Below are 27,684 nucleotides of genomic sequence, written 5' to 3'. Positions count from 1 at the left end.
TACCTTTTGTCCTCGTTTTCCTTCTCTCGTCATCGGTATTGTCACTAGCTCTTAAATTTGAATTTTTTTTTTAATTTATGGAAAAATGTAGATAGCGCCCTTCCACGAAACAACAGATGATTATTTGTCGGGGTAAAAGAAAATAACTTTTCTAATTCTCGAACGGGGACTTTTTTTTTTTTTTTTTTTTTTTTTATGAGAACCCCAAACACGAGAGGTATTAGAACCTATAGTACTTAGTACCGTGCTTGGGTTGGAGGTTGAGAAGACGAAAGAAGATATTTGTTGATATTGGACTTGAACTTCTGTAGATTGTAATTTTCAGGAAATACGTATGAAGGATGGTTGTTCCAGAAAACGGCAGTTGAATGAATAAATGAGGAAGATGAAAAGTTGGTTCTGTGGGTTTGAAGTTGGACAGTAAATGGATGTTGGCTGGTGGCGGCACGTGTTCGGACTGTTTTGAAAGAGAGAGCGGGAATTACAGAAGCCAATTCAGAAGAACACTGCCCATGGAAGTATCTATATATAAGAGGCATGCAGCAGAAACAGTGCATCTATGAGAAAGCAAGTGGAGAGACTCTGTTAGAGATGAATCATTAATTAACCTAACTGCCCTCTTCTAAATGGAATCAAGAAGCCTGAGAGAGGTTTTGGGGGCACCACCCCAGATGTGGGAACAATATTCCATGGTAGGGCGGATTTGTGATTTATACAGAGTGAGCAGCTGTCTGGAAGAAAAGTAATGCCGAGAGCGAAAGAGAAAATCAAGTTTTTTAGATGCAGAGGAAACAATATTTGTAATGTGCTTGTGCCAAGAGAGATTAGAAGTCAGGGTAATCCCCAAAAGAGATATATCATTTTGCCTAGAAATTGGAGTGTCACTAAATATAAGCATAGGAGCAGAAGAATCCTTTTTGCGAGATATAAGACAAGATTGAGTTTTAGAAGGGTTGAAATCAACTAAGTTGTCTTTGCCCCACTGGAGAATTACCTGAAGATCGGCATTTAAGGAATTGGCAGCAGATTTTCGAGAACTTGAAGCTGATTGAGCTGGACAAGGTTTCTCAAAATGAAAAGTTGAATGCAATGTGCTATCATCGGCAAAACTATGGATAGGATTTTCAGTCAATGGAAGAAGATCATTGATATTCAAGAGGAAAAGAGTAGGGGAAAGAACTGAACCTTGGGGGACACCGGGATTAGTGGAGAAGTTAGAAGACAGAGAGTCATCTACCATCACCCTCGGTGAGCGATTAGAGATAAAACTGGATAACCAATTACTAAAAACAGTTGGCAAACCATAAGATGGAAGCTTGTTTAGAAGACCTTTATGCCAAACACGATCAAAAGCCTTTGAGATGTCAAGAGCAAATACTTGTGTTTCACCGAACCTTTCCATTGAATTAGTCCATAAATGGGTAACATAAGCCAGAATATCACCAGTGGATCGACACTGACGGAATCCATACTGGCTACCGTTGATCAGACGGAAGGTTTCTAGGTAGTTTAAGAGTTGGCGGTTAATTGATTTCTCCATTACTTTAGAAAGAGTAGAAGTGATTGCAATGGGACGATAATTGGATGGGAGGGATTTGTCACCCTTTTTAGGAACTGGCTGGATATGAAGGTGTTTTTCCTTCCAAGCAGAAGGAAAAACACCTTTGGAATAAGAAAGTGAAAAAAGGCGGCAAAGAATAGGAGTAAGTTCAGGAGCACAGGTTTTGAGAACAAGTGGAGAAATACCATCAGGACCTGGAGCTTTCTTAGCATCAAGATTCATCAAAATCCTTCTGATATCCTTTTGACGGAAGACCACAGGAGGCATTGAATGGAGCGTGTGAGGAATGGTGGGAGGTGTTTTACCAAGATCATTAATACATGAGCTCGAAGAAAAATGGGATGCTAGCAGGTCAGCTTTATTCTTGGCTGAAGTGACAACAGAACCATCTGGTTTGGACAGAGGTGGGAGCAGAGATAGGCAAAAGTTGCGGTCAATAGCTTTGGCAAGAGACCAGAATGCTCGGCTACCATTAGGGCAAGAAGCAAGTTTTCTACTCTTAGCCTGTTCAAACTCTAGTTTGGACTGATTAATAACTGCTTTACAATTGTTGCAAGCTTTGGTAGGCAGAAAATGAAACTGAAGAATTAGAAACAAGCCAATTACAATTTGCAACATTCTTCTCTTGGACAGCCTTAGCACATTTATTGGAAAACTAAGGTTTAGATAAAGGACGAGATTTTAAAGAGGAGTGTGGGATAAAGGATTCCATTCCTGCAAGAATAATTTTACTGACACGATCTGAGCAAACGTTGACATCAGAAGTTTTGAAACAGTAATCAGACCAAGGAAAAGAAGAAAAGAAGTCTCGCAGGTCATCTCATTTTGCATTCTTGTAATGCCAAACAATACGAGGTTGGGACTAGCCATGAGATAAAGGTTCCATTGGAGAAGAGACAATCACCAAGTTGTGATCTGAAGTGCCTAAAGGACCTCTCACTTCAACCTTGTACTTAGAACGGTTGTTTGTGAGAAAAAGATCAAGCGTATTGGCTGTATGATTAGGATTGTCCGGTATTCTTGTAGGTAAATGAACAACCTGTGCTAGGTCATTAGTAATTGCAAAAGCCTCAGCATCTCGACCTGCTGGGTCGGTGTGACTAGAAAATGGAAGCCAGCTGGAGTTGTGAACGTTAAAATCACCAAGGAAAATTACCTCACTGTTAGGAAAGTTGGACTGGAGAAAGTCAAGTTGCAAAGAGAGGAAGTCAAAGAGCTCCAAGTGATTAGTGGAGTTGGGAGAACGGTAGAGACAACAGATGAATTTTACACAATGAGGTAGAGAGATTTTAAGCCAGAGAAGATCAAAGTGAGGAGATTCCAAATGGCCAAGTCTCTGACAGGGAATATCAGAACGGACATATGCACAAGTACCACCTTTGAGGCAAAAGGAATCATACAGCAAATAATTTGGACATCTGAGATGAGCAGTAGTTGAATCAACTAATAACTGAGATTCAGTCAGAAAAAGTACATGGGGTTTGGAAGACTGCAAGTGGAAATGGACATCGTTGAGACTGGAATTGAGACCACGTATATTTGTGAAATGAATCAGTCCTTGGGAGGTTTAGATCTTTACACAGATAAGCTTGCTCTATTATTTTGACAATTCATGGTGTATTCAATAGTAAGAAAAAGTGGGTGGGACATGCTGTATGAAGTAATGAAATTTTTGGATATGGCGTACACATGGTAAGAATATACCCAGATCCTTGACATAACGTGGCCTCGACAATGCTCCCCGCATACACACTACTCGGACTCCCTCCAGTCACTATCTGGCAGAGTAGAGGTAGCAAGATTATACACTAGCTGATCCGGAAGCCTCCTAGAGAGTTACCAATAGGTTTGGTCCGGTGTACTATCTAGCGGCTGGCCTTTGTGAATCAACTTACAGTTGATTCACAAAGGTGTCCACAACCTACGGCCTGCGAGGAAAGTTAACTAAAACAGCATTTTAAATTTTGTTAATTATGAAAAAAAATTTCTCATTAAATGTTTTGTTCAGTAAATGTAATTGTGTATTCTACTTAATAAAATTTTTGAATATTTTCAATTTTACTTTTACATGCAACAAATAGAAAATGTAACACACTACAGAAATCTAACTTTGAATTTTTTTTATATGGCCCCTGTACGAGAAAAGGTTGGACACCACTGCAGTAGAAGGTAGGCCAGAGCCCATTGGGAATACACCTTGATCTGCTCACTCTTGACTAGCGCGACTCTTCCGTATGTGGGATAGGTGGTCGGATAGGTTTTACCAAGTACCACTAAGTTGTAGAATGCTTTAGCTCTCTTAATTCGTGCAGCAGCATTAACTGCCTAAATTGCCTGAAGGCCAGAAATGCGAACAGTGCGTACCGAGTTAATTCTCTCCTAATCCATTCGCTATATAAAAATTTTCTTCGCTCAACAGAAACTATTTTAAATGTAACTTCCAATGGGGAATTCAAAATAATTTGCTACAAAAGGACTTCGTTAAACAGAAGTCCAATTGAATAATTTAGAATTATAAAAATGGTTATACAGTTTTATATAGAAAATATCTTAATAATAGACAGTAAAAAATGCAAATTTAGTTAAATAATTTTCAGCTTATTTGAATAGTAGGAAAACATGGGAAAAAAATTTAGAGAATATTACAAATTTTGAAGTGCAATGCATCCAAATGTCACACGTCACTGGTAAAGGTGCCGGTACGCTGTACCATTGCATACCGTCCCAAAAAAAGCACTGGCATAAGAAACCAGCATATGCATTTTACAAAATCATTTTAGTTTTAAACCCCACTTTTGGGACGAAGTTATGAAAAAATAAATTAAAAATTGCCATTTTGATTAAATAATCACACAATAGTTGGTTCTATTTTTACCTTTAGATCAGTGGTTCACGAACCCCCAGGGGTTTGCAAAACTGCTCCAGTGGGCTCGCACTAAAAATCCTGTGATGGTGTCTGCTTAGATTTATATAGAAAATTTTGGAAATAAGATATTGAAATGAAAAGGGTAGAATGATTCGGACAAATTGTAGGATAAGAATAGACTTTAGATAGTGGAAAATAAATAGCTTGAGTAATAGATACAATTTTAGTTCTGTTTCCGAGAGAAAGGGCTGCACTTAACTGGAATGAATCATAAAGAATGTCAGTCAAAACTTTGAAGTGTTTCCAGTGAGAAAGGTAGGGAAGGAAAGATAGATACTTAGCTCTAGCAGCTAACAAATAAATTTATATAAATGAAATAATTAAACGAAAGCAAGGAGGAATGAGGGGAAATAAATAGAGAAGGATTTCATTGTGACAAATGTAGAAAGGGTAGTAGTAGTAGTGGCATGTGATGCAAGAAAGCAAGTGTATGAGCTTATGCAGCATCAGCCAAAAAAAAAAAAAAAAAAAAATCACACCATTCCCTCCAAATGCCTATCCAGTTCCTCCTTAAATTTATTTAACCTGTCAACTTCCACAACGACAGATGAAAGTTTGTTCCAGCAATTAACCACCCACTAGCTAAAGGCAAATTTCTGCACATCTATTCTACATCTGTCTTTTCTTAATTTGAATTTATGCCCCCTTAGGTTCGTAATCTGAACAAGTGGAAGGATCCCATCAGAATTCAGCGTGCTCAACCCATTCAAGGCCTTATACACCTCAATCAGATCACCGTGCAGGTGCCTAGTCTCCAGCCACTGCAATTTGCAGAACTTAAGCCTCTCTTGGTAACAGGATCCCTTCATTCCCCTCACCAATCTTGTTGCCCTTCTCTGTACACGCTCAAGTAAATCTACATCCTTCCTAAAATGAGGCCTCCAGACCTGTACGCAGTACTCAAGGCGTGCCTTACCATTGTCTTATACAGAGGGACAATCACCTCCTTCTCCCTGCTAGCAAAATTCCTATATATTATTGACAAAACCCCATGACCTGCCCTGGCAGCCTGTCTGCATTGCTCAGAAAACTTCATATCTGACTGCACAATTACTCCCAGGTCTTTTTCATTTTCTACCACCTTAAGTGTAGTACCACACAGTTGGTACGTTTCTCTGGGGTTACTTCTACCCATATGCAGTACTTTGCATTTGTCAAGGTTAAACTTCAGTTGCCACTTCTTAGCCCATCTGCCCAAATTATCTAGATCCTGTTGCAGTAGCACACTGCCATTACTGTCATTAACAACCCTGCCAACCTTTGTATCATCTGCAAACTTCTACATTAAGCCTGATATACCTTCATCAATATCATTGATAAATATACAAAACAACAGTGGACCTAACACCGAACCCTGTGGGATTCCACTAATAACATTAGTCCACGAAGAGCAGCACCCACTGATTACCACCCTCTGTCTTCTCCCACTTAACCATCCTTTTATCCATTGTAGCAACTTGCCCTTAATTCCATTCTGCTCCAATTTGTACAATAGTCTTCCATGCGCAACAGTGTCAAAAGCTTTCCTGAAATCCAGATATCAAAATTATTTTTTGCATCCAGTTCCTTTGTAACCACATCATAATATCCTATCAAATTTGTCAGACAAGACTTTCCCTTAACAAACCCATGCTGTGTCTGAATTATTGCTGCAGTCTTGTCCAGATGATCCTGCAATGCATCTTTAACCAGTGACTCCATTATTTTACCCGGAAAAGAAGTTAAACTAACTGGTCTGTAATTACTCGTGTCACTCTTCAATTCCCCTTTGTGAATTGGGAATACATTTGCACATCTCCAGTCCGTGGGAACCTCCCCCGAGTCCAAGGATACCCTCATAATTATGGCTAAGGGTTTGCTTAGTTGCTTTGCCGCCTCCTTTAATATAACTGGATAGAAATATTGCCATATACGTAAGAAATATTGCCATATACTTAAGTTATTTGGCCGACAATTACAATTTTAAGGGGAGATGCACTTTCTTTGAACACCAGCATACATTCGATTTAATGGACTTTCGGTAATAGCAGACACCCCTTCCCCCAATTAGTCCATTAAATCAAGGGCCTACTGTATGTAAATATTTAATTGATTTTGCCATTTTTAATAATGACATAATTTATGATAGATTTCTGCCAGACTTCTACAGGGTTAATTAATGAAATATATACATAACCATGCTACAGTATAAAAAAATAAAGTAAAGCTGACAATACAAACGGCCCAGTTGAAATAAGATGTTTTTCTCTCATTTATATACAGGATAACATTTCTATACTATAGATATTTACAGAAATTTTTATATACATACATTAGACAGACATCTTAAGGACATGCACATGTTGCTGAAAGTCCTCATCAGTGCCAAATATTTTATATTCTGAACTGAGAGCCCAGACTCTGCAGTTTCTGATTCAGCAAAAACCCATTTGCTCAGTGCACCCTTGTTTTCATTATGCAAAGTGATCAGCCAGCTCTGAGGGGATCAAAGGGAATTCACCAACCACATTTATCCCATATATTCAGCACAAAGATGAGCCCTGCAAGTATCTTTGGGGTAATCAGCCTAATGCCCTGCATTTTGTCTGGAAGCCCTGCTATCTGAAGTATGAATGCCAGTTCGGAAGTGTTCAGTGAATGTAACATTTATGTTTTTATACCACCCGCCTGAGAAGCCAATATTTGCCAGCAAACAAGCATTTCAAAGTAGTGGGGGCTGCTGATCCCCAGATTTTGATACCATAAAGAATTGTCGGATACAGGAATCGTTAAATATAATTCCTGGCATCTGCAAGATCACAATATACAGTAGACACTGCCTCATCTGCCATCTCGAATGATATACTTGTAGACTCCACAGGTGTAAGTTGTCAGCAACCATCTTTTTAAATAATAAACACTTTTAGATGATAAACACTCATATTTATCATGCAGATGATAAACATGAGTGTTTATCATCTGCATTAAAATCAACAATATTCAAGTTTAAATTCTTCATTTTTTTCTGAATGTCTCTGATTTTAGACTATAACAAAGGTACATTATCAGAGTTCAAGAACAAGGCTATCTGTACTAAAACTGCTAATATTTTATGTGAACAATCCACTGTTCCTTTCACTCATGTGGAGACCACCAAGGAGCAAATTATTGGTGACCACCTCTTATGGTAACAAGATTCAACTGAAAAATTTCTGTTCTGCTTTAGCAAATTAAAAACAAGGAAAGGTGCAATCTTCTAATTCAATGAACACACAAACATTTCTCATCACCTGCTAACTAGTAAAAGAAGCTTTGCATATAAACTGGACAAGAGGGTGAAAACAAGTACAGGTGCCGGACCGTTTATCTGGCAAGCTTGGGACCGGAGGTGACCCGGATTTCTGGATTTCCCAGTTTTCTGGACCAAGGCTTAATATATACTTAAAATATAAAATAAACAATGAAAAGTAAAGAAAGAAACTGTATTTAACAGATAAAAATTAATACACTTCTAAAGCAAAGTCTGTTTAATCAATATTAATCCACTAATCTTCATCTCAAGACAATTCAATATCTGGGGTGACAGGTACAGGAAGAGAAGAAGCACAGGTATTGGAGGTTGAAGGTTGAGGCTCAGGCTGAACTTCACTAGAAAGTTTCTAGTTGATCTTTGGATATATGTCCTGCAGATTCTGTTGTTTCATATAATTTGGTTTTTCTTTAATGAAAACCCCTTGTATTTTATACATCCACATTATATGCTGCTCACTGATGAAGCTCTTTTGCTCCATTCCCCAAATCAATTCCTCAGTCAGGCTGATGCACCTATCTATAGACACTTTCTCTTTCTTTCAGTGCACTATCATCATCACTCTCATCTGATTTGTTCTTATCAGCATTCATTACCATATCATCTACAATTTCACTATCAGTGAGTTGGAGAACACTGCAGCATCACCATCAATGTTTATACACTCTTGTGTAGCCCCTTCATCAAGTGACTTGGCTACTTCACATGACAAACCTTTTGCATATTCCAATAAATTCTTCACTATTTCTTCCTCACCAGACATATGAAAACCACAAAAATCAGGTTCATCATCACCATCAAGAAATATGTTAGATGGCAATAGTTTATGCCAGCCGTTTATCAAAGTATCCTTAGGTACATTGTCCCAGGACTTTGCTACACTCCAGAGTGCATTTTTAACATTAGGTGCTTTCTGAAATTCTTTTATCCCTATACCTTTGTTGCAAGTGTCTAGAATTTTCTGCAGAAATACATCCCTGTACCTGCACTTGAATGCACGAAGAATGCCTTGGTCTAAAGGCTGAATTAGCGAAGTACAATTGGGATGCAAGTAAACAGCACATACATTGTCCTTGACTAGAACTTCAGTAGGAGGGTGTGCAGAACAATTATCAAGAACTAAAATAATTTTGCAGTCATCAGGTAGTCCCACAGATTTACAATGAGCCCTGGCATCAGGCACAAATGTTCTTTAGAAACCAATCGGTGAAAATGAAGCTCGCTTATTTGTCTTATACATCACAGGAAACACACCCTGACTCCCTTAAATGCCCTAGGATTCTGACTTTTCCCAACAGTGAGTTATTTGCACTTGTGGGTGCCGGCTGCATTGGAACATGCAAGGATCATAAGTCATTCACTGGTGTAAAGTTTTTTGCTTGTCCATTAATTTAGGCACATCACTGTCACCGTATAATTTAAGTATCTATTCCTTCTGTTTCTTGATATCATAGATGTACCAACACCATACTTCTCACTCAGATGTCACACTGAAGCACCTTTATTAAGTCTCATAAGTAACTTGCATTTTATTTTCCAGGCTGCGGCTCATTCCAATAGAAGCAGTGCAAGAATCACTTTCACCTCTGCCTGTGGCTACTGTTAATCTATTAGTCCTTGTATCCCCCCCAATCTAGCAGTTTTCCGACCCACCTAACTCTGCCTTAATAGCATCAGCAAACATTCTTGCACCCTTTCTATTTAAGTGTATCCCATCCCTGTAGAAGCAGTCTCCTGTTAACAAGTACAGACCAGGCTGAAAAAAATTCTACCCCTTGAGCCTTGCTAGGAGGGAGTATATGAGAGCCCTGTCGATCAATTCGGCCCTTCCAGGGCCGAATTGATCGACAGGGCTCTCATATACTCCCTCCTATCGTGTCTGGGCAGAATTGCAGATACTTTCAAATTCAACCCTAATTCATGGCTTTTTTTCAACAGTCACCTGTACTTGTTAAGTAATTCCGCTGGTCTCCTACTCTTAATATCATTAGTGCCAACGTGTACAACTATATCACCTTTTGTGCCCTTAAAAGATGATATCTGCTCTACAACGTCATCAACCTTTGCCCCTGGCAGACATACCCTGGTCCTGTTCCACCTATCCTTTTTACGAAGCATGTTTCCCTGACAATAGAGTCACCAACAACTACTAGTTCCTTTGGGACCAGCGAATTCTGCCTTGGGGCTGCCGCTGTGTTGCACGATGACCAAGTGTAAGCTCTGGCATTGGTGTGGGCAGCTGAGAGCTTGATGGGCCCCTCACTTTTAATGATTCGAGGGCATCCACCCTGTCCTTCAAGCTCTCATATAGGCCCATAACAATGCTGAGTTGTCACCTGATTTCCTTACACTCCTTGCATCGCGCACACACAAAGACATCTCCATGTCAGTATCATGTCCCGTACCTGACTGCTCCACAAACATCAAGCAATTAGTGCATTTTAATAGGCTGTGATTCAGAGGGCAACTGCCCCCCTCAGTTCTCCCCTGAGCCACAGCACTCCCATTAGCTTGAGCCTTTTGCTTTGCTGCTCTGGTCAGAGTCATGATTTCGATTTAATTTCAATAAAATTTCAATTTCAGTACAAAATTAAAACCCTAAACTTATATCTCAACACAGTTATAACTCTATATTTATGTTTCAGTATCGAGTGTTATCTACAAAATCCCTTTATATAACTTCCGTATCAAGTTAAGTATTAATTATTTATTTTTTACTAATTATTTATGTTACGTAACCCAAGTCGTTATATGTATAGTTAAAAGTACAATTTAATTGACAATGAAGTTCAACAAGATTAATTAGCTGATTAATTGACAATATTATGTACTATACTATACTATATTATGCTTATGCTATCTATTTCGAGATATTTTGTATCACGTAGCAATGGCAGCTATTTACGAACGGTAAACACGTGGATTTGATACCCTTTCCGATACTGAGTAATACCTACAAAATCTCTATCTAAGTTAATTTAATCTAAGTATCGTAAATAAGAATATAAAACTACTCCAGAAAATAAATTAATATGCCAATTTAAGCTAATAAAACAGAAAATAAATCAGAAAAAACTTCTCTGTTCCAGGAGCGGTAAAAATGTACGTCCGCACAGGCTACTCTCGTTCTCAAACCCTTGTTTGTAGCTCTCCTTTCTTCGATATACTGAGCGCAAAATGTTTCCTTTTAGACATGGTATTAAAAGAAAATTATAATAAATTGGAACAAATAATCACATAAATGTAGAGGGGCAAGTGTACACAGCAGCTGTCATACTGAAACTGACGTGTGATTGATTGCTATGATTCTGCACCTGCACGTTATCAAAAAAAAAGCCCGCCAGATTCAAAACTAGCAAGTTTCAAAAATAGCCGGTTTTCTGGTAATTCCAGTTTTCTGGAAGCCGAATAAATGGTCCAGTACCTGTACTAGGGTACAGCAACAGATTCAAAACTTATTTGTTACAAGATACTAATAAGGAAAAGGGAAGCTATGTAAAATGTGGCTAAGCACAAGAAGAGAAAAAACAAATTGTGCCACAGCAGTCTGTAGCTCATTGCTGATGCATTCTATGTGTAGCAATGTAAACTGCAATGTGCCAATCATGGTGCAGTGGCTATAAAGTGAATGCATCGGCTGTGAGCTACATGTACTTAGCCAACTTCAACTTATTTTTGTTTTATACTTTAGCCAATTTCCATAACCTAACTTACACAACAGTGTTATTATTATATTAAGGTTAGGTTAGAAATTTGCATATAGGGAAGCCTGCAATTCAGAAATTCCCCATGTAACCACTGCAGTGCACTACAGACATTGCCGCAGCACAGTTTATTTTCCTCTTGTATTTAGCCTAAAAAATGATCAGATTGCATTCACTACAGAGAATATGATCTAAGAAAAGCATAGTGCAAAGGAAGTGTAACGAGCTACAAAGACAGCAAAGATAAAATATGATTCAAGAACAGTGCGCAATATATATATTTTTAATTCACATGTATTACTTTTGCTATTCAGTTCCTTAAAATGAGTAAAAACAATTACTGCAATGAGTATCAATTTACAATTTTCAGAAATGCATGCTAAGGATATAGAGACTGGTACTATTATAAACAAATAAAACAAGATTAAAATTCAATATCCCATATCAATTTGAAGACATGATAAACTATCATGTACCACTATTAAAATGTTAAAATGGCTATATTATGCTATTATTAAATGGTTTTATATTGATTATTTTCAATTTCTATTCAAGTGGATACTTACCTTGTAGTCCAAAAGAGCGACTACATTCTCATGGTGAAGTTCTGCTAGTTCCTAAAATGAAAATTACAAAATTTTTAAAACTTTTTTTAATACATCAAAACTTTAGTGAAGTTTGGGAACACACAAAACAGCTATCATTACATCATCACATGATCAAATATTACCAGTTAGTTTTTACTGTGAAAGATGAAAACCTCTCATTATATCATTAACAACAAAAATAATATGCCTTAAAAATTATAATTTCACAAATACGAATGAATAGCAACACAGCAAATACATAGCAATGTTAATTTGTGTGTGACCCAATAACATTAATGTATCTATTAATTAAATTTTCAGAATTTATTCCTTCACCTTTTTAATGTTAACCTCAAAACAGGATTTCATAGTGAATCCAGAAATGTTGCAATTTTTATATAAATGCATGTTTAGTAATGTGACATACCAAGTGTAAGTTCTCTGTATCTGCATAAGGTATGGCAAACAAACTTAACTTTTCATCATCAAACATGGTATCAAGTGTCTAATTTAATTTTATTTTATTAATGTATATTCACAACCATGATTCACAACTTTTAAGGATAAAGAAAATTATAGTCTGTTTACTCTTACTTTAATCCTGATATAAACAAATACATAAAGTTGAAAAATCCTCTCACTCTAAAAAATACAGTATTATTTCAGCAACTGACAAATAACAACTTTCGTCAACCACATGTATTTGTTTACATCAGAATTAGAGTGAAAGATTATAACTAAAAAGAAAAAGTTTTGCAGAATTGTGCAATGGTCAGAAAATAAAATACAATTGTTTTATAAAGAATGAACAAAAAACAATAAGAACTAACTATAACAAACAGCAAACAGATTTATGAAATTAAACAAAGAGATTAAAAGGAATTAAAAAGTCAAACTTATGTGGATTTTATGTTTTAACTTTGATACTAACCATTGCTACAAAATAAATAAATTCACATCATGTATTATTCTGTGAATAACCTTAAAACAAATAATTTATAATTGTATCTTGCTTAAATGTGATTATCTATATCCTTCAAAACTAATTTTTAATATACCTTGAGAATCCTGATTTCTTTTCCCTGTAGATTTTGTGACTTAGCTAAATTTTTCTTTGTAATGCTCTTTATGGCTACAGTTAATGCATGATTCTGTAAAAAATAAAACAATTTGATTATAATATAAATATTTCTTGTGAAATGTACATAATTCTTACAACTAGAAATAAAATACCATAATCTGAATATTGCATTATATTATTCATATTAGTATTAGCCATACAGTGCAAAGAAACCAGAGGCTTTTGCTGCATCAACCAAAAAAAAAAATAGATAAGAAAATACAAATTATACACTTCCCTCCTCATGTAGGTAACTATCCAGTTTGACCCTTGAATTTCTTCAAATCGTCAGCCTCGACTACTTGCAACCTGTTGCAGTTATCAACAACTCACTGGCTAAAAGAAAACTTCCTACAATCTAGTCAAACCTCTTCCTTTGTAATTTGAATCTATGGCCTCTAGTTCTGGAATTTTTTACAACAATGAAAATTCTGCCTTCATTCATTTTACTAACCCCAATCAGACTCTTATAAACTTCAATCAGGTCCCCTCTAAGGTGCCTGGTTGCCAAGCTCTGTAGCTCACATAATTGGAGTTTTTCCTTGTAAGGTAGCCCTTTTGCCAATCTCACCATGCAAGTTACCAGTCTTTGGGCCCTTTCAAAATGCTCAATGTCTTTTTTCAGATGAGGTCTCCATACCTGGACACAGTATTCCAAATGCAGTCTTACAATTGCCTTACACAGTGGGATTATGACCCCCCACCATCTCTACAGGATAATGATCAATAAATTATCGATAAGACACCATGGGTTTTCCTGGCTGCCTGTTTATACTGCTCAGAAAACTTCATATCTGCCTGTATCGTAATTTCCCAGATCTCTTTCTTCCTCAACTGTTTTTAATTCAACCCCCCACCAAGTGTATAATTTATTTTAGGGTTGCTATTCCTCAAGTGTAAGACTCTGCATTTTGCTGCATTAAAACACAGTTGCCACTTTTCAAAAAAAAAAACCAATGAAACCTTGAAATTGCATGATTTATATGAGGAAACATAAGCAAAAAATACTGTAATTGTAATATTGGTAAAAACAAAAATAAAACAAATGTCATAGGAATATATTTTGCTTTTAATATTCTTAACAAATCATAAATGTTACATGAAATGACTACTGGTTGTATACACCCAAGTGAACTTTTACCTACTTAAAGGATGATATGGCTAAGCCATATGCTCCAAAGATTCAAGATTGGGATGTTTTGGAATAATGTCAAAGCAGATTGGACCATGTGATATCTGTGCCTGTAAATAGTGAATTTCTAATGCTGTTTTGTCTCTTTGAATGATCAATAAATTAGGAGAAATTCTGGAAAAAAACACTGCACCTTACCTGACACTGACTAACTCAGTCAAGCTGAAAAGGCCCTAGTAAGTTCCTTGCATCTTTGATAGGATTTGAATCTAAAGCTTACCAAACAGGTAGGAAATGACATAGCCACAATCTGACTATGGCCCCTCCTTCACATTCAGGTTTTCCGGTTTGCAATTTGAAACCGGAAACTAAAAGAAGGGCAACTGACCAGAATTATTTGCTATCTACAGAGTGATTTTTTATGCAACATACTATTCCTTTTCTTTGCAGTAAGCTTCAAATTTTTCATACCAACAATGTCATTACACTGAAGAAAAAAGGTTTGGGGATTTCTTTGGCAACTGACCCCACTAAGGTATTATCCCAAAAGTTCCTGTATGAAATTTTTGAAAACAGGATGGTTTCTAACTGCTACCCTGAGGTATAAGGCAAAGGACTGGCATGGTCTCCAATGTCACTTGACTTAAACCTATATGATTTTTATCTCTGGGGTAATCTCAAAGACAGAATTTTTTCAGAATCCACAAACTAATCCTGAGCTGAAGAAAATAAGTGACTGGAGATGAAATTTTTTTCTTTGTAACACTGGAAACATTGGAGCATGTTCTTTGCAACTTCACACTCCAACTACAACACATTACTGATAAAGCTGGTGGGCAGACTGAACATGTGTGGCAGGAACTTCCCAACACTGCTAAATACAGTTCAAATGTTAATTTCTATTTTTAAAAGTATTTTATGTTGTTCAGATGAATAAAATGGTATAGTGAATAAAAAATCATCCTGTATAAAATATGCTATTCTTTGTTGCTTAAACAGTGGGGATGGATAGTCACTTTTATTATTATTTTATAACGAGTTGGCCTAATCAGGCATACTGTCAATTAAGACGTTATTATTAAATTAAATTTATTTTAAAAAGAAACCAAAACTCTTTAGAAAATCATCATAGTAGTAGGCATTTATTGACATACATGGTGCCTTAGAGAATTTTTTTTATAGCTAACCTTTTCCAATTAAAAAAATTAATGATGTTGATCAAAAGTGAATACCATACTGAAGGAATACTAAAATTCACATTGATATAATTCTAACAGACATTTAAATTTATAAGTTTTTCACTGTTTTTAGTGCATAAAACATACCATGTTTACAACCAAACAGTTTGATGGCTAAACTCTAAACCTTTGCAAAATTAACATTTGCTTTATTTATTTATCCCTTCTTTTGGCTTGTGGAACAGCTTTCCTTCTTACATATTCTAAGATGATAGAATCAGGAGACATAAATTTAAATTAAAAAGTATGGATACAAAAGGTAGGGAAATTTGCCTTCGGCTGGAAAGTAATTGATTACTGGAGTCACAGTGTTGTCAAAGTGGGGAGTTTCAATAAATTTAAATGATTGGACACTAATTATTAGAATTAATGGGTAAATGAAGTGGTTATCTGGGGTATTAACAAGCAGTTGCACTTGTAAAAAACAAATCAAAAATCATTCAAAGCTATAAATGAAGAAGTTCAGTAAGCCGTAAAAACATCTAATTTAACTTAAAATACATTTATTATTATGTGAATGACATGAATAATAATCATTCATTTATTATAGAGGTTGAATAAGGACAAAGACACAGGCAATTCCCGCTAGTATTAGTAGAGGCAAATGATTGTAAGGAAGCAAGCTTATAAAGAATCAGCTCAAAAAAAAAAAAAAAAAACCCTAAAAGTTCCAACAATCAGTTAGTCCTCTGGTGGTTGCACATCTGTCTTGCAGCTGTCCTTTTTAATTTAAATTTATATCTCTGATGTGTGTCGCCTGAGACAGTAAGGATGCCATCAGTAATTGGTTCGCTCAATCCATTTAAAATTTTAAACACATCAATCAGGACTTGTACGGTTCTAGTTCCCCAGTGCTGCAATTTGCAGAGATTTTCGTGGTAAGAATATACTTTGGTGTATTTAATTAATCTTGTTGCTTTTCTTTGCACTGTTCCAACAGATCCATATCCTTAAAATGAAGCACCCAGACCTGTACTCTAGATGGGGCCTAGTTTTCTTTTTTTTTTTTGGCTGGTGCTGTATATTTAACAATGATTACTATTATTAATACTAATACTAATCATTGTCTATAAATGCAATAATCACTTCCTTGTCCCTGCTAGTAAAATTCCTGTATAACACTGACATGAGCAGTTTGTCTGTACTGCTCAGAGAACTCCATGTAAGTTCTCTGAGCAGTACAATACAATTATCTCACATCTCTTTTGTTCTCCACCACCTTCAGTCTGGTACTATCCAATTGTAGGTGGTAGATGACTTTCATCAACCGGTGAAATACCACCACTTTGCTTATTGGAGGCTTGAAGTGGTGAAACCCATGTTTAGTCTCTAGTGCAAAGTTTCCGGCAACCCCCTCCCCCTCCCCCCTATACTTCTCCTTCAACCCATGCACGGTACTAAGTACTATAGGTTTTGATACCTTTCGTGTCTGGGGTTTCCATAAAAAAAAAAAAAAATTATTCTGGGATTACTGATGCCATATGCTTGATTGCTGTCATTAACCACCCTGCCAACTTTTGTATCATCTGCAAAAAACTTAAGACACTACACTTGATATAATCTCATCAATGTCATTAATAAATATTTGAAAACAGTAAGAGTGCCCAGCACTGAACCCTGAGGGACTACACTAATAACATTAGTCCAAGAGGAGCAGTGTCTATTTATAACCACCTTCTGTCTTTTACCACTCAACCATCCCTTTATTCACAGAAGTAACTTGTTCTTAATGCCCCTAAATACTCCAATTTACACAGCAGTCTTTCATGTGGAATACAGTCAAAAACTTTACTGAAATCTAAGTAATATAATATCAAAATTATTTTTTCGCAACCAGTTCCTTTGTTACCGTGACATAGTATCTAATCAGATTGGTCAGACAGGATCTTCCCTAAACAAATCCATGCTGCGAACGCTATATTTACATTCACGGCAAAATGATCCTCCAATACTTCTTCGGCAACACTGTTGCACATAAAAGAGTGCTGTACAAATTGGAGTATGTAGATCACCGCTCAGACTAAATGCGATATGATAAAGAATATAGAATGAAGCTGTTTGTTATGTTATTTGGTTAATTAGGAGCATTAGCAACTAAGGCCATATTGCTCCGGGATATGCGGTGGTCATTCCCTGACCTTTCCACATCCTCCGTATTTGGTGGTGACGGGCTCGAACCCATAGAATGAAGCATTATCAGGAATGTATTAATGGTAGAATATAACATTGGATCATCAACATGTTTATGTTTTTTATGTGCAGTTAATAAAATTGAATTCTTAATCTCTCTATTTCTTATTTAGCCTCATTATTTCTGCATTAAATATATTAAAAATAAAACTTTATAGATAATGGAAAGATATAAATAATGGCACCTTGAATCCCTGAAGGTGCCGTTATTCTGAAAGTCTATTGTACTACTACTAATATTTGCTAATGATATTGATGAAGATATATCATTCTTAATGTCAAAGTTTTCAGATGATACAAAGTTGGTAGGGTGGTTAATGACAGTAATCAGGATATTCTATTGCAACAAGGTCTGGAAAAATTAAGCCGATGGGTTGAGAAATGGCAGTTGAAATTTAACATTGAAAAATGCAAAGTACTTCATATACTTCATATGGGTGAATGAGTAGCAGTAATCACTGATTAACATACCAAATGTGCCCGTGACCACCAAATACGGAGGATGCGGAAAGGTCAGGGAATGACCACTGCATATCCCCGGAGCAATATGGCCTTAGTTGCTAATGCTCCTAAAAACCAAATAACAAACAAACAAACAAACATACCAAATGTGTGGTACTACTCTGCATAATGGAAAATGAAAAAGACCTAGAGGTAATTGTGCAGTCATATATGAAGTTCTCTGAGCAGTGCAAACATGCTGCCAGGCCAGCTCACAGGGTTTTTTTTTTATTATTAGCCATAAGGTGCAAGAAAGCCTGAGGCTTATGCTGCACCAGCTAAAAAAAAAAAAATTCCGTGTTACCCTGAGAGAGAGAGAGAGAGAGAGAGAGAGAGAGAGAGCCAGGGGCTCACATCTGGTGAGTATGGGCTTGGCAAACCCATGGTCCTTCCCTTCTACTGCTCTCTCCCTCTTTTTTTTTGTCAATGATATACAGGAATTTGGTAGCAGGAATAAGAAGTTGATTATTCCTTTGTGTAAGGCCATTGTTAGGCTGCATCCTGAGTATCTATACAAGTGTGGAGGCCTTAATTTAGGAAGGAAGTAGATCAGCTGGAACGGGTGCAGAGAAGGACAATGAGATTGGGGAAGGGAACAAAAGGGTGCTCTTATCAAGAAAGGCTTCAGTTCTGCAAATTGCAGTGTCACAGTCAGTGAGAAGATCTGATTCAGGTGTTTAAGGCCTTGAATGGATTGAATAAGTTCAATGTTGATGGCATTCTTCCTCTTGCTGAGATCACACACATAGAGGGCATACTTTCAAATTGTGGAAGGATTGGTTGGAGGACAGATGTGCAGATGTTTGCATTTTCTGCCAGCAAGTGGTTGATTGTTAAAACAGATTCAATTTTTTGTTGTGTAAGTGGCTATTTTCAATAAATTCAAGGAAAAACTAGAAAAATTCTTGGAGGGGATGGATGGGTGAAGTGAGTACGAATTTTATTTTATCAATTTTTATTGTGGCTTTCAAAGCTCATAAACAGGGTTTTTATCTATTGTGGAAAAGGTTGCATTGTTCAAGACACTCAACACTCAGACTTCAGTGAAGCAACAATGTGACACATTTCACTCTTCCCCCTCTCAAAATATACTGGCATATAATGTGGTATATTATATGGAAAGGGAAAATAATTTTATTTTCTACTGTACTCTATATTTATTTTATTGTAAAAGAAAATACTTTGTATTTATTGTACATTTCCACACACTGTATATCACTTTTCACAAAAAAAAAAAAAAAAAAACACACTTGTACAGTACTATTGTCTAATTGAGGTGTGACTAAGGTCTGATTGAGGTGTATACTTCAATCAGATCACCTGCAATGTGATATGACTGAGGTGTATAAGGCCTTGAATGGTTTGAGCAAGCTCAATGCTGATGGGATTCTTCCTCTTGCTCAGTTTATGCACCTGAAGGGGCATAAATTCGAATTGAAGAAAGGCAGTTGTAGAATAAATGTGCAGAAATTTGCCTTTAGCCAACGGGCAGTTGATTGCCTTAACAAACTTCCAATGGTCGTTGTAGAAGTACACAGCTTAAATAAATTGAAGGCAGAACTAAAAAAGCTTTTGGAGTGGATGGATGGGTGAAATGTGAAGGGTATTTTTGTTTGTTTGTTTTTTTGGCTGAAGCTGTATAAGCTTGCTTTCTTACATCATATGTCTCTACTAATGCTAATGAATGTTAATCCCGAGTTCATTATACAGGGTTGATGAATCCCCAGATGATATTTTGGCAATTTGTGCTCTTCATCTACTCTATTCACACAACTGAAACTCCTAATAGCTGTTTTTGAAAATGTTTTCTTTGATTTCTCCACTGAAAATTGCAGAAATCTCTGTAGACTATTGCACAATTAGGAAATATTCAGGAACTGAGTTAAACCTAATTGTATGCACATGAGTGGCACTTGTTATGTACAAATATTAACAGTGAACTGGCCTTATTGATGCATGCTTTCCTTTAATCAATAATGCTTTCTGACTTCATATCATCAAAGTGTTGTCTGGAATAACTATTGATTCATGGGTTTCACATTTTGTGCTAGGGGCTTCAACTGCATGTGTTTGCTGAAGAGGCGAAACATTTTTTGATTTGCATTTTGTTTGCTGACAGGTCTAAAGGGAGTTTTAATTCCAAAAATTAATTAAAAATATATGTTTTTAATATGAAAAATGGATTTTCACAGTTGTGTTCAGAAATGATTTAAAATAAAGGTGGAAACAAAAAAGTGAACAATTTTAACCCTGTGTTTGTCACGCAGGGTTCATTCGATCTCAGACAATATTTTAGCAATTCTTGCTCTACATCTACTCTATCCATAGTTGATTCCTAATAGCTGTTTTTGAATGTTTTCTTTGATTTCTTCATTGAAAAATTCCAGAAATCTGTTAATTTACCATAATTAGGAAAAATTCATCAATTAAATTAAACCTAATTATGTGTCACTTTCAGTTACTGCCAGGGGCTCACATCTGGTGAGCATGGGCTTGGCACAATCAGGGTCCTGAGCTGGATATTATCATTCTTCTCTTTCTTGGTGATTCCTTTCTACTTCTCTCTCAGGGTAACTCAGAAATTTTTTTTTGGCCGGTACAGCATAAGCCTCAGGCTTGCTTGCACCATATGGCTAATAATAATAATATCAAGTTGTGCTTACTGCCATGTGCTTTCCTTCATTCAGTAACACTCTCTAGCTTCGTGATGTTGAAGTAGCATCTGAAATTAAACTGCTGACATGCACATGTTTCACATTTCATGCAGTGGGCATCCCAATGGTGCCAGGCTGTTTTCCAATTGCAGACATACATTGAAGCACATGGTTTTTAAATTTGAATGTCACTCATTGACAGGTCTAAAGGGAGTTTTAATTTCAAAAATTAATTAAAAATATATGCTTTTAATATAAAACATGGAATTTTCACAGTTCTGTTCAGAAAATAAAGGCAACATCAAAAAACTGAACAATTTCTAATTTTTTTGCCAATTTTTCAAATGTAGGCATGTGGGGGTCTAAGTGACCTTGCATGATTAGAGGAAGAAAAATCCTTTTTCCACCTGAAGATAGGTTAAATCAAAAATTTCACATCAAAAAAGTGAACAATTTTATTTCTTGATGATTTTTTTAAATGCATGTACATGGCGTTACAGATGACCTCGTGTGCATAGAGGAAGAACAATCCTTTGCACGTCTGATGATGAGTTATATGTACTTTTGTATGATTCTAAAAATCATATCTTTCTATTTCAATGCAGAGCAGTACTGCGAGTAAATAGTAATTATCATACCATGAGTAGTTACAGGACTATCATATCTTTTAAACTGATTAAATTTTAAAACATTTGGCAATAAAGATTCTAATCAGTTATGTATGATGTAATAGTAATGGAGGCATGTGATGCAAGAAAGTAAGCATACGAGCTAATGTAGCATCAGCCAAAAAAAAAAAACCATTTCACACATCCATTCCCTCTAAAAGTTTGTCCAGTTCCTCCTTAAATTTAATTAAGCTATCAATTTCCACAATGACACATGGAAGTTTGTTCCAGCAATTAACCACCCACTGACTAAAGGCAAATTTCCACACATCTATTCTATAACTGTCTTTCCTCAATTTGAATTTATGCCTCCTCAGGTTCATAATCTGAGCAAGTGGAAGAATCCCATCAGAATTCAACGTGCTCAACCCATTCAAGGCCTTACAGATCTCAATCAGATCACCTCACAGGTGCTTAGTCTCCAGCTGCTGAAATTTGCAGAACTTAAGCCTTTCTTGGTAAGTGGACCTGTTCCCCATCATTACATGAATTGATAATCATGTAATGATGAATATAAATTTTTTTTACAAAAACATCTTAAATTATCAAGAACATAAATATAAATTGCAAATGTCAACTGTGATGATGTAATAAGAAAAATTTAAGAATACATAAGTGTACATGATTATGTATTTTAAAAGCATAGTACAGGGTTGTTAAAATTAAAGTATCCCTATGTAGAGGGCTCTGGATCAAGTTCTAAGGCTCGTACTGAAGAAACATTTGGAAAACAGGTATAATAAAGAATACGCTCGCCATTTATTGGGAAAAAAAAATAGTTACAAAATTTGTCACTGTATGGCGCATAACTATCTTAGTTACGATTATGCAAATAACTTACATTATTTGCATAATTATAAGTTATTGCCACAGCGCCACTACTCAGCTCTACTGTACTGTATAAAAGCAAAGCAGTCCCTTCAAAATCATACAGTAGATGTTTGCCTGCACTACAGCAGCAATGCCAACAACGTTGCAGGAAAAGGTGCTATTAGTGAAGCTGTACTATCAGAATAGCAACAATGCAGCTGCAGCTATCAGAGAATTCCGGTGTCAAAAGTGCATAAGGCGTGGACCTATGACTGTTTGTGCTGTTCATAAAATGATTGCAAAATCTGAAGCGATAGGACATCTTGGTGTTCGACCAGGTAGAGGTCGAAAACGAGTGAACTCCTCTCATGTTGAAGATGTGGCTATGGCTGTCGTGGATTTATCAAGTCAATCTCCATGTGGTAGCGCAAGTTGCCAGTTGTTTTTTGTGAAGTGGACATGCCATATTCCACTCTAAGGCTAGTGATGCATCAGGTGTTGCAGTACTATCCTTACAAGATGCACATGCTACAACAGCTAAAGCATGATGATGCAGATATTCGTTTCACATATGTACTTCAGTTTCTGCCGCAAATGAGAGTGGATATCACTTGGCCATGGAACTCCTTTGGAGTGATGAAGCCCACTTCTGCTTAAATGGACAAGTGAATACGCACAACTGTCGCATTTGGGCAACAAAAAATCCTCAAGTTATCCAAGAGTTTTGTCACTGTATGGCGCATAACTATCTTTCCGTTTCATTCTCCAAAATGTGACAGTATGGTATGGATTTATGGCCACATTCATGACTGGGCCATATTTTTTTGAACAGGTAACACCGACTGGACCCTGCACCTGTTCCATCACTGGACAGCGATATTATGAAATATTGGCAAATTTTGCAATACCAGAGCTGCAACAACGTGGGTGCCTTCAGGATACCATATTCATGCAAGATGGTGCGCCACCCCACATCCACCGTTGTGTCCAAAGATTGCTAAGGCACCACTTTACAGAAGAACGGGTCATCAGCCGTTGTTTCCAGACATCTTGGCCACCCCAATCACCGCACCTCACCCCATGCGACTTCTGGTTGTGGGGCTTTTGAAGAACTAGGTGTATCAGGAAGGATGTCAAACTCTGGCAGATCTGAAAGACAGCATTAGATGTCATGTGCTGGCTATTACAGTTGACATGTTACGTTCTGCTGTAGAAAATGCTGTTCTTCGAATGGAAACTGTTGTTGACCAAAATGGAGGACACTGATCAATCGTAGCGCTGTTGAAGTGATTTGTATTGCCACAGCGCCATACAGTGAAAAATTTTGTGACTAATTTTTTTTTCCCAATAAATGGTGAGCGCATTCTTTATTGTACCTGCTGTCCAAATTTTGCAGATATCTAGAACAGTTGCATGTCTCTTATCTGTGAATATTTAAGTGACACATGTAATGTCTAATTTCACATTAAAAAAGTGAACAATTTTATTTCTTGATGATTTTTTAAATGCATGTATATGGTGTCCCAGATGACCTCATGTGCACAGAAGAAGAACAATCCTTTGCATGTCTGATGATGAGTTATATGTACTTTTGTATGATTATAAAAATCATATCTTTCTATTTCAATGCAGAGCAGTACTGCGGTGGCATTATCCTGACTATTAACTTTATTAATTTTTTACTTTATTGATTGATTATACATTAGTATATATAGTTATATATATATTTGTGAAAGTTTATTTGTTCATTATTAATGTATTTGCACACCCTAAGAGCCAGCAAGACAAAACTTTGCATGAAGTCTCTGCATCTGCCATACGCAAGAAGGCTTATTTTTGTACCAACCACAAATAATAAGCCAAAAAAATAAATTGAATTTTGTGTTTTATTTAGTTTATGTGATTTTCTTATGTTTTCTCTTTGAATATGTTGTACACTTATTATAATTTTCTTATTTTTATGACAAAATTTATGTTATTTTCATTGAATTGTTTTGACTAATTAATAACGTAATAACAAATTTTGACTAATAACGAATTCATATAACGTAAACTTGGTAGGAGATATGAAATACATATACCATACCATACTGAAATATATACAGTGTTATTATTGCATTGGTTGTAAGTTTGGTGTAGTATTTTTAATTGTATTGAAATTGAATCGAAATCACGCCTCAGACCAGAGCAGCAAAGCAAAAGGCTCAAGGTAATGTGAGTGCTGTGGCTCGGGGGAGAACTCGGGGGGGGGGGGGTTATCCTCTGAATCATGCCTTTTGAAATGCACTACTTGTTTGATGTTTGTGGAGCTAAAAGGAAGGCGATATAATATTGTCAAGAGGGGATGTCTTTGTGTGTGTGCTCAATGTAAGGAGTGTGAGGAAGTTAGGCACCAACTCAGCATTGTTATGGGCCTTTATAAGAGCTTGAAGAACAGGGTGGATGCCATCGAAGGATTTAAACTGGGGCCCATCAAGTTCTCAGCTGACCGCATCAATACCAGAGCTTCATTGTTAGGAAAAAGGGAAATACTCCATTGTCAGGAAAAGGAAAAGGAAATATATTGTGCAAAAAGGATAGGTGGAATAGGACCAGGGTATGTCTGCCAGGGGCAAAAGTTGATGATGTTGTGGAGCAGATATCACCTTTTAAGGGCACAAAAGGTGATATTGTTGTAGATGTTGGCACCAATGATATTAAGAGTAGGAAAATGGCAGAATTACTTAACAAGTACAGGTCAATGTCGAAAAAAAAAAGCTGCGAGTTAGGGTGGAATTTGAATGTCTGCAATTCTGCCCAGACACGACAGGAGTGAGTATATGATGAGAGCCTTGTCAATCAATTCGGCCCTGGGGAAATTGTGCAAGGCTCATGGGGTAGAATTTTTCTCAGCCTGGTCTGTGCTTGTTAACAGGAGAGACTGCTTCTACAGGGATGGGATACACTTAAATAGAAAGGGTGCAAAAATATATTTGCTGATGCTATCGAGACAGTGTTAAGTGGGTCGGAAAACTGCATTTCAGCATGGTCCTATATTTATCCAACAAATGATCAGGCCAATTTTGTTTAATATTGTTAGCCCCACATGAATAATAATGCTTCCTTTATCCCCTTTAAAATCTGAAAAACTGTGGTAACATCGTCAATTGTTGCTTCCAGCAAACACACCCTGGTTCTGGTTTACCTATCTTTATTACAAAAAATATTACCTGTTTCACCAACAATATAGTATCCCAATAAAACTAGATCACCTTCAACCAGAATGGTATGCACTTGACTAGTCTTATCTGGGACCCGAATCAGGGGTGCATCACTTGACAGGTCACGAGATACTTAAATCCCTGATGAGCTCCCAGTTATATTTGTTTCTGGGCAAGCACTCGTTTCTTCAACAACTCAAATTCTTCTTGTAATGCACCAAGTTCTAATTTGAGATTAGTACACCCCTTACATTGGGTGCAAAAAAATGAATCATCAGTTGAGGTAGGTTTGTTCACTAGCTCAAGCTTAGAATACATGCCACAGCTATACAAATGATGAACTCAAAACTCGCACTGGAAATGTTTGTCTGGGTCACAATGTCCTTGGACTTTGTATTGTAACTGAACCTTGTAGCATTCTTGTATTCTGGGATTACTGCTTCCCATATGCAGCACCTTGCACTTTTCAATGTCAAACCTCAATTGCCACTTCTCAAGTCCATGTTACTATGTCTTGCTGCAGCATCACAACCTGATTAACTACAATGCCAACCTTTGTATCATTTGCAAACTTTGACATTAAACTTGATATGTGTACATCAATATTATTACGTGATGAAAACAACAAAGGGACAAGAGCACTGAACCCTGAGGGACTCCACTAATAACATTAGTTCAAGAAGAGCAGTACCTATTAATAACCACTCTCTGCCTTTTTCTGACATTCAAGCATCCCTTTATATATGGCAGTAACTTGCTCCTAATGTCACCAATTCTAGAAGTATAGTAAATAAATTTTATGAATTTGAAGTGCTGGTCAAGACATCAAAGGCAGATGTTGGGATATCAGTGACATGGTGTCACACAGATATAAGCAGTGCAGAATTGGAATTTGGGGAGTTCAATGTGTACAGAAAGGATAGACATGATAGGTAAGGAGGAGGGGTTATGCAGTTAATTAAGAAAAACATGAAATCCAAGGAAGTGCAACCAGTTAACATGGATGGACAGTGCAATGTTGGGTCAGTTTTGTGTGACATAAGCACTGGGGAAGCAAAAATGAGGGTACGAGTGTGTTATAAGCCTAATGGCTCTGATGAGTACAACGAACAATTTTATAGAGACATAGAATGGGCCAATATATCAGATTGTGTAATAATGGGGGATTTTAACTTCCCAGATATTGACTGGAACTTGTGGATTGGTCATTCACACACTAGCAAGATTTTGTGGATTTATTGGATGATTGTTTTCTGCAGCAGCATGTTCGAGAGGCAACCAGAGATTGTAATACTCTTGTTCAAGTTATCAGCAGTGATTATTCATGCATTAAGAATTTACAGTAAATTCTAAATGGGAAGCATTCAAGGAAGTAATCTTGGAAGCTACTAGGTTTTTCATACCGATTAAGAAATATTGTTCAAGGTTTAGGCCTAAATGGATGTCAGATGAACTAATGAGACTCGTGACAGAGAATAAAAATGCATGGGATGCATATAAATTATCAGGCGACACAGAAGTCTATGGTAGATATAAGCTAGTCTGTAATCAAGTCACAAAGGAGATTAGGCAAGCGAAGGCCAATTATGAAAAATCTTTAGCAAAGGATGCTAAGAAAAACAGCAAGGATTTCTTTGCTTATATAAAACTCTAGAAGGAAGGGGATGAATCAAATTGGTCCACTTGATATCAATGGTTCGACTGTTGATGATCCTGCTCAGATAGCTGATAATCTCAATGAGTATTTTGCATCTACATTCATACATGAGGAATTATTAAGGGAGTAAAAAATGCCAGAAGTTTAACTATTACAGGGTGCTTAATGATTTTGTAATAACTGTGAGCAAAGTGGAGGAGAAACTGCTGAAGTTAAACATAGGAAAGGCACCTGGGGTGGATGGGATCTATCCAGTTATACTAGAGGCGGCGGCAAAGGAACTAAGCAAACCCTTAGGCATAATTATGAGAGCTTCCCTGGACTCAGGGGAAGTCCCCACAGACTGGAGATGTGCAAATGTATCCCCAATTCACAAAGGGAAATCTAAAGGTGACATGAGTAATTACAGACCAGTTAGTTTAACGTCCGTTCCAGGTAAAATAATGG

The 27,684-nt window shown here is 36.8% G+C and overlaps 1 protein-coding gene across 1 annotated transcript in view; it reads right to left on the bottom strand.

The window, feature by feature from the left end:
* Nucleotides 1-27,684, bottom strand: part of LOC150086163 (serine/threonine-protein kinase unc-51-like) — a 231,459-nt gene that overhangs the window by 180,861 nt on the left and 22,914 nt on the right. Inside the window, exons 2-3 of the mRNA XM_090373751.1 lie at nt 13,126-13,218; nt 12,047-12,097 (exon numbers count right to left, since the gene is read on the bottom strand). Of these exons, the coding sequence (XP_090229877.1) occupies nt 12,047-12,097; nt 13,126-13,218 (144 nt within the window). The remainder of the gene's footprint in view (nt 1-12,046; nt 12,098-13,125; nt 13,219-27,684) is intronic.

Source organism: Mastigoproctus giganteus, chromosome 5 (genome assembly GCF_048544385.1).
Source record: "Mastigoproctus giganteus isolate SK-2022 chromosome 5, ASM4854438v1, whole genome shotgun sequence".
Classification (NCBI taxonomy): domain Eukaryota; kingdom Metazoa; phylum Arthropoda; class Arachnida; order Uropygi; family Thelyphonidae; genus Mastigoproctus; species Mastigoproctus giganteus.
The sequence above is the reverse complement of the archived record's forward strand: the minus strand, read 5'-3'. Positions and strand labels throughout refer to the sequence as shown.